The sequence below is a fragment of the Gymnoscopelus braueri genome (genome assembly GCF_963280865.1).
Source record: "Gymnoscopelus braueri genome assembly, chromosome: 8".
Classification (NCBI taxonomy): domain Eukaryota; kingdom Metazoa; phylum Chordata; class Actinopteri; order Myctophiformes; family Myctophidae; genus Gymnoscopelus; species Gymnoscopelus braueri.
Genome location: NC_137609.1, coordinates 31,552,284 through 31,565,043, shown reverse-complemented (window position 1 = coordinate 31,565,043; position 12,760 = coordinate 31,552,284). Strand labels below are relative to the sequence as shown.

General features: G+C 39.6%; 2 protein-coding genes across 2 annotated transcripts; both read right to left on the bottom strand.

Moving 5' to 3' along the window:
• Positions 1-529: 529 nt before the first annotated feature.
• On the bottom strand, positions 530-5,664 carry txndc15 (thioredoxin domain containing 15). The gene is made up of 6 exons (XM_080435480.1): positions 5,504-5,664; positions 3,728-4,020; positions 3,269-3,418; positions 2,721-2,884; positions 2,188-2,318; positions 530-1,832 (listed from the first exon to the last, which is right to left on the bottom strand). The coding sequence occupies exons 1-6, from the start codon at positions 5,598-5,600 to the stop codon at positions 1,636-1,638; spliced, it is 1,032 nt and encodes a 343-aa protein (XP_080291606.1). The 5' UTR covers positions 5,601-5,664; the 3' UTR covers positions 530-1,635.
• A 1,398-nt stretch (positions 5,665-7,062) lies between these two features.
• Positions 7,063-12,518, bottom strand: cUnh5orf24 (chromosome Un C5orf24 homolog). The gene is made up of 2 exons (XM_080435760.1): positions 12,340-12,518; positions 7,063-10,911 (listed from the first exon to the last, which is right to left on the bottom strand). Exon 2 carries the CDS (start codon positions 10,906-10,908, stop codon positions 10,282-10,284), a length of 627 nt encoding a protein of 208 aa, XP_080291886.1. The 5' UTR covers positions 10,909-10,911; positions 12,340-12,518; the 3' UTR covers positions 7,063-10,281.
• Between the last annotated feature and the right edge of the window lie 242 nt (positions 12,519-12,760).

Genomic DNA, 12,760 nt, shown 5'->3' with positions numbered 1-12,760 from the left:
CGGGCCTCTCCACCATAGCGCTATATATGGCCTACACTTGAAAAATGTTTTGTGCCAGAGGATGAGGATTGAGGAACCTTTTAAGAGAAGATTTGTCAACATTATTTTGTCAAGATTGGTCAACTTTTTTTTTTTTTAATAGCAGATCTAACAAGCTCTTTTTTTGAATAGCCAAAAAATAAAATAGGGTTGAAGTGTTAAAACTGTTCATTTAGCTGGGGACCCCCTGGAACACCCTCAAGGACCCCTGGAGGTCCCCAGACCCCACTTTCTGTACCCGTGGTCTATGGTACCTACTACACAGCAAATTCCTCAGTGTTAAAGCTGCTATCCAGAAATCATTTCAATGAATAAATCTTTATTTTGTCAAAATAGTATGGTAATGTTACAATATCTTGCACTGTGGTCTCCCTACTGTTCCTTGGAGAAATGTAGACCCCTGTGGTGGTGTCAGGTAGGACACCTCATAATGACTAACTGACATAACTATACATCACACAAACTGGTACAAGACACAAGTCATCCACACATAATTTATTCATCTTTACAAGTCTTTACACAAGAAAATAAGCAGCAATTATTTAATAACAAACAAACCAAATGCATTACACAGTAAAGTCCTCAGTGTTCATTTAATTCTGAGAATGTACAAATGGAACCAATGGATATTATTATATCCTTTATTATTATTTTATCACAGTATTGTGGACCTTACCGTACTTGCATTTTTCTGCTTGTACCTGTATGAGTAGTGTAGAAATGAAAGCAAAATCAAATCTCACAGCTGATGTTTGTTAGTTTTAGTCCCAATCTGTGATTTGTGAAACAGCGTGAAAGACCCCCCCCCCCCCCCACACACACACACACACACACACACACACACACACACGCACACACTAGCACTGTTTCCTAAACAATTAGCACAATATGTAGAATTATGACGTTTAGGTATTATCATTCTAAAACTATGTTCTTGCTGTTCTACATACAGTCAACCAGTTGAATACATGTTGCAGATTGAGGTTTTTACGTTTGCTTTTATGAAATATCCAAGACCATTAGGGTTTTATGGAAGATGCTTCTGAACATGTATTCTACTGCTAGTTGACCCATTCTAATACTCTTAAATCTTATAAAAATGACTGAAATCAGTTGTGGTGACTTAGAACTTTAATCCATGGTAGTGTCAAATAGCCAGGAGGATCAAAAGGAGGTCACGCACATCCACAAACCAATTAAAGGCATGTGCTGAACTCAAAAGAACATGGATCGAAGGCAAAAAGATGAGTTTGCACACTGTAGCTCCCTGCTATAACTTTATTGTGGCATCCATCAGAAAAGGTGGAGTTTTGAGCAACACTGGTCTGAAGAAGAGCAGTGTTGCACGAAACGTCACTTTTTTTGGTGGATACCAAGGAGCTACAGTGCGCAAAATCATCTTTTTGCCTTTGATTAGTGTCAAATAACCCCTCTTGATTCTTCTTGGACCCGTATGGGTCTGTAACTCAGAGAGTACAAATGGAACCAAAAGCCAATTGGTCCATTTGTGTTAATTTAACTCACAGAGGTAAATTAACACTCTGGACTTTACAGTGTAGGAAATCATTATTTACATCCCAATCATTTCAAGTCCATTCAGTCCTGGTGCTCGTGTTCCTGTCCTGGAATCAGCCAGCGTATACTGTCGGTGCGTAGGATGGCGTACACCGTGAAACCAGTGATAAAAAGTATAGAGAACACCAGCAGCCAATCAATGCTCTTCAAAGGAACGCTGGAGAGGGGCCCCTCTAGGTCCGCCTCTGTCACGTTCTTGTCGGCGCTCACCTCGAACCCTGGGAGGAGGAAAACCCAAACACTGGCTATTTACCATGAAGGACGGTACCCCTGAGGCTGACAATGGTCATTCTTTCTACTATTATTGTTATTGTTGTCATTACTACATGTATTATAATTGTTCTCTCTCTCTCTCTCTCTCATCCCTGACACAGTCGAGGCAGATGGCCATCCACCCTAGAGCCTGGTTCTGCTCTACGTTTCTTCTCGTTAAAAGGGGAATTTTTCTTTGCCATTAACACTTGCTCAGGGAGAAAACATCAGGTCTCTGCTCTATTACATAAAGTGTCTTGAGACAACTTGTGATAGAATACAATTGGATTGAATTTAAACGAATTTGGACTCTTTGTGTACCTGTCTGATTGCATATGAAGGAGGAGAGTGTTTCCAGGGTTCTGTCTGTGTGGTTGAAGCGGGCCATGGGTTTGACTCCCTGGAACAGCAGGATGTTGGGCACTGCCACGGTGCCAAACCGAGTGGACAGACTGGCAGGAGACACAACCACACATAATATGAGGATCACTGCTTTTTAGTGTGGTGCCAAAACAATACAATTTACAGGTTATTTATCCAGGATAATATATGAATAACTTTGGTTTTGACATATGACATAAGTTGCAAGGGAAAGGCTCATTGAAAACATTCAATGAGCCTACAAGACATGGTGACACTTCCTACAACATATGGGCAGTCTGCCCTGTTGCAACCAGATAATGAAGACAGCTAAACAACCTTTTATATTCATATTTTACTTTAAATATTTAACCCATTACTATAATGATTATTATTATTGTTGTTTTTCCCCCTTTACCCATTATGACATTTCACATGGTGTCCTGGGGTGGACAGAGAGAAGGAATGTGAAAACATTGTTAAAGTCCATTTACCTGCTGTGCTGCGAGGCGTCCAGCGCCAGGAAGTGCATGCTGGGAAAGACCCGGGGCAGGGCGTTAAAGTGAGGAGCCAAACCGGCAGAGAACTGGCACCAGGTGGTGAAGAACAAGACCACAGAGCACTCTGTGCTGTTAGCATTGAGGAACTCCATCAAGTCCTGGAGATAAAAGAGAAGACACGCATCATTTAAGGACAGTAGGTTTGCAGTGGTTTTCAAACTTTTTCATGTTAAGGACCCCCAAATTGACCCATGTAGACCGGAGGCCGATTTTAAAAACACCGAAATCCTAACCTAGGTTTTCTGAAAAATCATAAAATAATCATGTTATACACATCGGAACATCTAAAATGACGCAGATGCTTTCCCGGTTTTAAAAGGTATAACAACGTATAGCCTTTCCAGGTCTTATTTATGCTGGTGGTCACTCACCGCCGGACACAACGCTGAGAAGCAGTCTTCCAAACAGCATAGTGCCAGCGCTCAGCGCCATGCTTTACCCACTGAGCTGCTGGTTATCTTATGACATGACAACAGAACTACCTGTGAAGCGTCCAGGACCAGCACGGTGAAGTTGTCCATTCCTGTGATGTTCCTCTTGTCACAGTTGACCTTGTAGGTCTTGGTGGTTTCTGTGGAGTTCTGCTCCTCAGCGGACGACGCGTCATCTGCGTGCACCAACTGCAAGATCACCTAGAAGCACCCAACCAAGGAGGGGTCAACTGTTGTTATTATGCAATCTTTTGTTGCCAGGGGAACAGACTTGGATGTCTGCCTGAATTGGATTCTGAGAAGCCCAGTACCAACAACTACACACAAAGGTATACAATAACATCTCAGAAGTAGTGAGTTGGAAATCTGTTTGAATACAACACTGTTTATATTGCATTAGTGGCAATTCATTTGCATTCGCCTTACTGTCTAATCTATCACTATCATGCGTCTAAATAGTCCCTGATTAGATCTCTAGAATGACAAGGACACCAATGGACCTGCTCTGACCTGCTCTGTTGTGTCCGTGCTCCTCTCCTCTAGTGATAATTCAGGGGCAGCACACTGCGCTTCATTCTCGTCACACGGCGGGGAGAACCCTGACTGGAAGTCTTTCACATCTCTGGGGAAGAGAGATTCGAGGTCGGATGGATTGATGGGAGTTTCCGTGCCCATCAAGGCGTCTGCCATCTCAGCGGTCTTAAACTGTCTCTTTGGCTGAGACTGAATGTCCTCCGCCTCCACAAACTTGGGGCTGTTCTCCAAGTCCTCTGACAACTTGAATTCCGGTAGCTCGTCGTTTTCTGTAAAGAAAGGGAAAAACAATAAAGAAAGAACACTAATTGAAGTTCTGTAGACAACTTGACTGCTGACTGACAATTATGTTTTTGTTTAGTACAAATTACCATTACGGACCATTTGGTCCATTACGGACCAATAGGATTGCAGGTATTCTACTCCAGAACTACACCAGGCGATTGAACGAAAACATGCATACATTCAAAAGCCCTCAGTTTGGAAATGATGGCACAAAAACATATAGGAGCATATCTATACCCATGTTCCCTCAGGCAGCCCTAAGCCCAACCCTAAACTGGGGGAATATAGAGCTGAGGGACTGTAGGGCTGACCCCTGAAACAGCTGCCTTTGAATAACGCAATGAGGAATAAAATAAGATGAAACCAGCTGTCTTTGGTCAATTTATTAAATCGTTTGGCGATCAAACAAACGGATGCAAGCCTGCTCCACACGGCGGTCAGAGTTGCACTGAAATCTTACTCCCACAGGCACACAGATAAAGTGCCTCTCAGCCCCTCTCAAAGGAACTATCGGGGGGGGGGGGGGGGGGGGGGGGGGGTCAGAGGCACTACCCAGAGGAGTCAACTCCGAGGTGGCCTTGAGCAGAGCATGCAGGCCCGCTGACTCGCTGAGGCACACACAGACAGTCCATTGTGAGATCATGATGTTACTGAGAAAACATATAGATACTGTTATAACAAAATATAAGTAAAAGAGCATCTCTGTATACATGCCAGTTCAGAGCCAGAGGAGATTCTGGCAATGACGACATGGTTGGTCACAACAACAGGTCATGACCCTTGTCATGGATAGCCCTCCTGGCTTTAGGTCCTAACTAACACATTAGTAATGGGTGTCTCCTCATGCAGAGTTCTCAGGTCTTAACTCTGTACCTTAGTAATGCATGTCACAAAATGCAATCAGTACTCATGGCAAAAGTCACGTAGGGTAAGAACCATAAACAAAAGGTAGACTGTTTACACAAGATGTTCAAACAAAAAAATCAGATGTTAGTTCACGTCAATCTGGACAGATCTTACTTATATAGAGGTTTAGCATGGAAAATTCCTCAACACCCCATATAGTGAAGGTTTTCATTCTGATTGTTATATGTCTATCTAGGTATTCATTATCTATCTATCTATCTACAGAGTAAGTGAAACACAGAGAGAGAGTGAGTGAGTGAGTGAGTGAGTGTGTGTGTGTGTGTGTGTGTGTGTGAGAGAGAGAGAGAGAGAGAGAGAGAGAGAGAGAGAGAGAGAGAGAGCACACTTGTGCATCAAAGTTTAATAATAAACCCAGGCAATATCATGTAGTAACGATAACTGAAATGTTTTGTGTTGCTCAAACTGAAGTTCCATTTCATCTAGACTTCACAATAAATGAGAACAGTGAAAAGATGGTTTAGTTGAAACAGTTTTTCTAGCACTGTCTCAATTCGCCGTGTGTTTTGCTAGCAAGCAGCTAGGTGACAGACTGGCTCTTACCTTGTGCAGTCACAGGCGACATCTGTAACCAATCAGAAAGATAAAACATAAACAATAAAATATATACAAAATAGAATTTATCTGAAACTTTCGCCATTATTCAGTCGATTTCTATCCGACACTAGTAGGAATTCATGTTCCCTTTTCCAGACAGGAACAAATGTTTCGTATCTAAGTCGTCGGAACGAAAACAGCACGGACCACTTTACTATTATTTGTTTTACTTCCGGGTCATGGTCCCATTCATTTCTAATAGCAGAGATTCCAGCTAATCGATATATTATAACTCTTAAACTCTATAATTATAACTCTATGATTATAACTCTGTGATTATAACTCTATGCAGCTAGTAGATCCGCCATTTACATTATTGAAACCTGTAGGTTTTATTGAAACCTGTAGGTTTCAATAGAAGTAATATAACAAGCGGTTTTATGCAGTGGTGGAAAAAGTACTCACATTTGTAAGTGTCAATACTGTAAAAGTAAAAGTATCAATACTGCAATGTAGAATACTCTGTTACAAGTAAAAGTCCAGAATTAAAAATTGACTCGAGTAAAAGTACTTAAAGTACCAAAAGTACTCATAAGTAGGCTACTCATTATGCAGAATGTTTTCAAATGTATAAAATGTATAACAATCATTTGAACATGGCAGATCTACAAGCTCACAATGCAGCTATTTTCAAATGGCCGAAATGTATGTATAGGGCTGAAGTGGTTCATGTAAGTTTTGTAATAATAATCAGAATCTATAGTAACTAGTAACTAAAGTTTTCATATAATTTTAGTGGAGTGGAGTAAAAGCACAATATTTTACTCTGAGATGTAGTGGAGTAGAAATAAAGTACTGCAAATTTAAAAATCATCAAAAGTGTAGTTAAGTAAATGCACTTACTTTACACCACTGGTTTTATGGTTCTATCATATTGTACATACTAAACACACACACTCTTACACAGACTCTTTTCATGCTTACTGTGGTTGCTGCTGCGTTGAGAGCTATGGTTGAGAGCTTGTAGATCTGCTATTTTCAAAAGAAAATCTTGAAGAAAATGTGCACAAATCTTGTATGGGGGTCCATAGTATGAAATATTTTCAGATGGGGGGTCTGCAGACAAATACATGTTAATTAGGGGGTCCTTGACATGAAAATGTTTGAGAACCACTTAAACAACATATGACACAATAAAAATAAGCAATCCAAAATAAGCAACTGAACTTTCGAAAGACCCAAAAAAAACGCAACCCGCAACTATCAATATTTACAAGCAACTTTACAGAAAAACAAGCCCAAAGTCGCTTATAATAAGCAGACATGGCAACACGGGCTAGGGCACCTGAATTTCCACACAGGTATCAATAAAGAAATTAAGGTTCATCTATCTAGTATCAATCTATATTCTACTACAGTATCCGATGGCATGTAGCCTAGTTTAAGGCCTTGTGAAATAACGTGTTGAAAACTTTCTTTAAGTTTAAAATTTATTACACAACTTTTGAACATTCCACGACAATCATGCAAGAATAAAGCAGAATATATGTACAAAGGTTCAGAGGTTAGAGGCTTGGGTGATTATTACACCACTGTGATAACTGGGCTTCACATTTCCCTAAAGACACTCAGTATGTGAGAGGTAATCTCTATTAAAGACTGAAGTTAGTCTATAGACCTTGGAAGAGAGAGAGGGAATGTAAAGGAAACCACCCTTTGAAAGGGGACTGGCAAAAATGGAAACAATAATTCACGTTTATACTTGTGATAGCCCATGCACAATGAGCTGCCCCTTACCTACAACTTGTATCACCTTTCTCTCGTCCGCATAGGAACAAAGATTCATAGCCTCAGTGCAACGTACACATTCAACAATAAGTAAGAAAACTGGTTAAATGAAAATGTTAAGGTGTTCAGAAGCATACTTTTGAAGGTTCTTTCAACTCATTGTTACATTTAAGGAAAACTGATATTTCTGAGTAATATATTTATTCAAGTGTTTAGATACACACAGATACTGACAGGGTATTGTAATGCTGTTATTGTAATGTTAATATAGCATTAGTATGACAAAGTGATTACTTTTGAGAATGAAAACCATCTAGAAGATCATTAAACACAAAACGGATCAAATGTTCACTTGTTATCTACATAATGTGGTTTGAATGGGAATTTGTGAACAGCGGACACTACCTTTCACTAGTTGAGGCCAACTCATCTGTGTGTATCTATACATTCCGCATTATATCAGAATAGAATAACAAAATCATATGCGCCAGGGTAAGAATACGAGTTATGTCCATAGTCCAGAGGCTGGCACATTCCAAAATTCACTAGCCACTTTCACTATTTTGCCAGCCAACTACAATGGGACCTCCGAACAGTGACTGGTTACCAGCCAAAGTGGCTGGCGTGTACAAAGCTTCCATGTCTGCTGGTTGATGTCAATTCTATCCTGTTAACAACCATTCCGTCATAAACATTATATAAACCAAACTTCACAAAATACACAATTAGCTTGCGTGCCATAACAGCAATCATATTTACAGTAAGAAATATTAATATTGAGTGATATGTCCAAATAAGCTACAGTCTTATTAATGAAAAAAAAAAAAATATTATTGTACCACAAAGTAAAATAACAGATGAATATAAACAAAGAGTTGGGTATGAGGGTGACGACGGCAGGAAGACAAAAGTTACATTGTGACAATATAAAAATGTATTTGTTAATTTATAATTGCCATGTTCATAATTTTTATGTTGGTTACACATTTCCTAAGCAGATCACTAGTTTCTTTCGTACTAACAAATTGATACTAGCATTATCATACGACAGTGGTAATATGTGCCTTGTCAATTACACGTTACATACTAAGTTATATTTCAAGTTTAATTTGATATTTTCTTTTAATGTCCTGTTTTGTTATCAAATACACACTAGTACAGAAATTTTGATAGCTTAGTAGAAAACAAATTCTTTGGTATTGGATGTATATGGTGGCAAATGTGTTTCTAATAATACAACCAAACTCAAGAACACTGTACACCATATATTGGTTTGACAAAATAAGTGCTAGAGGGTTGTGTACACATTAAGTATCAAAATACAATATCAAAATTGATAGTATCAAATGTAACACATAGCACATTACAACCACTGAGTGCACCCAAATGTTTAAATGATGAATAATGCTACTGTTATGCATGTGTGGGTGAAAAGATAACTCATAACACATCTTCCATCATATCAGACCACTGTCCTTTAGGAATTAGCGGTTAGCTAAATCAAATTTATGGACTGATTTGCCAATCTTAAGTGTATTATTATTTCAATGGAATGTCATCATTTTGTATTCAATTCTCTCTGGATTATGTCAGATTGTCTGTAAAACGTAAAATGCAAATCATAAAACCCATATCTTTTTGGTTTATCTTCAGCTGTGAGGATGAACACAATTTATTTGAGGCCTTAGTTTGATGTCAGTCCCTCTATATAAATACTGTAGAACAGGGGAACAAACTAAATACAAACAAACACAAAATGAAAGCAATAAAACTGCAATCAGATCATTACATTCTCGATCACAGATTACAGGGGACAATTTAATATTTAGAATATTAATCTGTTATTCTTCATACATCTGACACATTGCAGAGATTATGTTTCTATTTCAGCAACCACAAAGCTGGCTTGTTGGCTTTCTTCACTGAAACCAGTGGGCAAGCCCACTTGGTTTAAATGAAATGACCACAAACAACACTGACAAGTCATTGTTCACATAATAGAGGTAAAACATTTCCTCCATCGATGCAAATCATACCTGATGAAGGGAAAATGTTTTAGATATCCCTTTAACACTAAACACCAGATGTAAGGTGTAAAAAGTTTCAAATATTGAAAAGATTCAGTTATAGACATATTTTGTTTTAGGCATTTGGTAGTTCTCGCCCGTCCCGTTTTTATGCGAGAATTTCTGGGAACTCAGATTAGGCATTTGGAGGAAAGAACTAAACTTGATTTGAGCATCAAATCAATAATCATGACTTAATTGCAAGTATAAAATATGTGCCTAATTAATATTTTATACATGAGGCTTGGAGCCACACGTATATCCTTATTCTTGTCAACACTACATGATTTCACCAACATGATTTGTTTTTTAATGCCGAATGCAATCTTGACATTAGGATGTAAATGGAGACTAAAAATTAAAATATAGTACTTTTTCTTGAAGTATCTCTGTTGAAATAAAACAAGATTTTCTATGACATCCAACTTGATTTGTAGACATGTTGCTTCTACAACATAAAATGCGTTATTTAGGACGCAATTCAAAATCATCTTTTTCCCCCTTCTTGTTCACAATTTTCCAGCACTCCTGGTAAAGTTTTGTGTCACACCATGTGCTATCTCAGGTGCTTCAATGACATCTGCATGCAAGTGACACTAAAGGGAAAATACTTGCAGAATATGAACAACAAATTATCCTTTCAATTTACCCACCAAACTTTCAAAAGGCAGTTACAATACTGTGTATGTTAGGTGCCCAGTTGCAGAACTGAAGACCTGAAAGTTCAGGTAACAGGCACACAGATGATGACATCAACAAAAGTAACACAAAAAAAAAAAGAGAAAAAGAAAATAAATCCTTCTCCTCTTGTTCTTGTAGCTGACTAGGACTGAAAATAAACACGCTTGGTATCTGATAGCAAGTTGAAAACATGCGTCTGTCATTCCATGGTTTGAGGGGGTAGACATGAACGCAAACATGCCAGCTCATCTACTCATTGGCTGCCTTCTCTTTGCATAAGGGTTCACAGATGCCTTCTTTGTGTGGCAGGGGAAAGGGGAAATTCGCTCCGCTACAGGTGGTACCGTAAGCCAGTTTGTTAAGGCGGGACAGGCTCTTGATACTGCCGGGGGGCCTTCCAGGACTAACCTTGTACCCCGCGGCCTTGGTTGTACCTAGCGGCCTCCCTGGGCTAGTCTTGAAGCCAGCGGCTTTGGTGGTACCAAGAGGTCGTCCCGTACTGGTTCTGTAACCAGCTAGCTTTGTGGTTCCTGCTGGCCTACCGCGTCTCCCAGACTTTCCTGTCGCCTTCTTCTTCTTGGACCCCTCAGACGACTGATTGCCATTTTTGATCCCTCCCAAGTTTCCTTGCTGCGGGCAAGGGTCAGGCCCTAACCCTTCTTGTCTCTGACAGGCCATGGATTTGTGGGGGTTCTGGCCCGGCAAAGGAATGGGGCCCAGCGTCATCTGGAGGGACGGCGGTGGAGGGGGGTAGAACTTGCTGGACTGAGAAGCGCAGACTAGGTCAAAGTGGCTGGCGGGGTGATGGCCGTCCTCTGCCAAGCATGACGGCCTGCCACTCATGCAGAAGTCATTGGTTGTCACCTGGCGCATCATTTTCTGCCAGGGTGGGAACATGGACAAATTTGTTCAAATGTATTAATATCCATATGGCTACAAATGGTGTGTGTGTCTGTGGGTGTGTAGTGGCGGGGGTAACTTTTTCTTTCTGGGCCATAGTTCACACAGTGTCATTGTTTTAAGCTCCATGTTGTATTTAAAAAGGTAGGGTAAGTGATAGTTTTTGGTTTAAACAAAATGTTTTTGGTCAAAATGGAGAGACATGGAGAATACTGTTACTGAACAAACACTATATGGCAATGAATGAATACAGAAGAGATATTTAACACTTATTTTAGCAAATAAATATCACTCACTATACCTTTAATAAAAAATAGCTGCTCTACAAGCTCACATATTGCACTTGTAAATCTGCTTTATTAGCCTAATATTGATGTTTTTAATTTTCAGATATAATGACATCCAAAAGCTGTGTGGTTAACAGCCAAACAGTTTTGGAATATTAAGCCTCCTCCTGACCAAATCTACCTGCGTGTTGCTGGTCTTAATTCAAACCCTTTCCGATCACGAGGAATCCTCAATCAAAACATTTGAATTCTGACATTAAATGGGGAAGCAATTTACATTGCATACAGTATATCACAAAGAAAAGGGTGATGATAAACTATCAAGTCGGCTGTTGCTGCTGATGAGAATATGTTCTGCTAACTGTCAGAAGACATGCAAGGGGAGGGTACTTTACGTTGTAACTAAAGCACATTTCATTCACAAAACTTGAGCATCTGGATGTCTTTCCGTCAACCTAACAGCCTTACGAGCGGCACAATGCCTCCTGTGTAACAAAATGAATAATGCAGCATTATTTTAAACAGCTTTTAAACAAAGGCATCGTTTTCGCATAAATGAGAATATTTTAATGTCTACCTAAATGGGTTTAAATCGCGTAAAAAAGGAACGCAAAAGTGCATCCTGTGCAGATAAAATATCATCTACTATTGCCTTTAATCTGCATAAATTACAATGCAGAGGCCATCAGAGGAAAAAAGCATGCGACTATAATAGCACTATACCAGTGGTTCCCACACAGTGGGTCGGGACCCATTTGTGGGTCGCAGGTCCATTTTTATGGGTCGCGAGTAAATATCCCCTTTATTTTTTCCTTTCCTACATTGTTTTTAATTAAAAAAAAAATAATTATCACCCCCCCACAGAAAATCTAAAATGGTCACGAATTAAAAACAAATTCAGACATTTATCTAAATTATTTCATAAATAAATGCCCAAAAAATAAATCCATACATTTGAAAACAAAATGTTTAAGAAGTAGTGGAAAATAGCCAATCTACAAGCTCACAGCTTGTGAGCTTGTAGACCTGCTATTTCCACTAGTAGTCACGGGGAGACATTGCATTTGTCTTTTGGGTGCCGAGCTAAAACGTTTGGGAACCATTGCACTGTATACTGTACCTCAATTGTTTGCAGATCATGGGAGGCAAAGGGTTAAAAACAAAAAAAGATACATCTTTCATCCTTCAAAACACGATCGAGTGGATCGACATTTTTCGAGAAAGAGCCGAAAAGCAGCGGCGACTACAAAACGTTGGTTCGCGTCAGAACGCGCGTTAAATGCATAGATTTCGCGGATTTTTGTTCCCTCAAGCAGCTCCGCAGGTTTAGATGAGAAGAAACGCAGCCATTTCCCATTAAAAATTAATAAGACTGGACGCTCGTCTGGCAGCGTTGCCATGTTTTGAGAGAGAAACAAGCAACTGGGTCTATGAAAACAAGCCCAAAAGAAGCGAGCCACCTTCGCCCTGTAAACATAATTACATTGGCTATTTGAAAATATCGATCTACAAGCTCACAACCTGTCGCGATGCAACGCGTG

Bases quoted from the DNA above. Each gene is read 5' to 3' on its own strand.
- txndc15 (XM_080435480.1), bottom strand. From the start codon at position 5,600: ATGGCGAAAGTTTCAGATAAATTCTATTTTGTATATATTTTATTGTTT. The intron at 2,885-3,268 runs GTAGTTCTGTTG...TTTTATCTCCAG, and splicing joins TGGTCCTGGACGCTTCACAG to GACTTGATGGAGTTCCTCAA. The intron at 2,319-2,720 runs GTAAATGGACTT...GTCTCCTGCCAG, and splicing joins GACGCCTCGCAGCACAGCAG to TCTGTCCACTCGGTTTGGCA.
- cUnh5orf24 (XM_080435760.1), bottom strand. From the start codon at position 10,908: ATGATGCGCCAGGTGACAACCAATGACTTCTGCATGAGTGGCAGGCCG.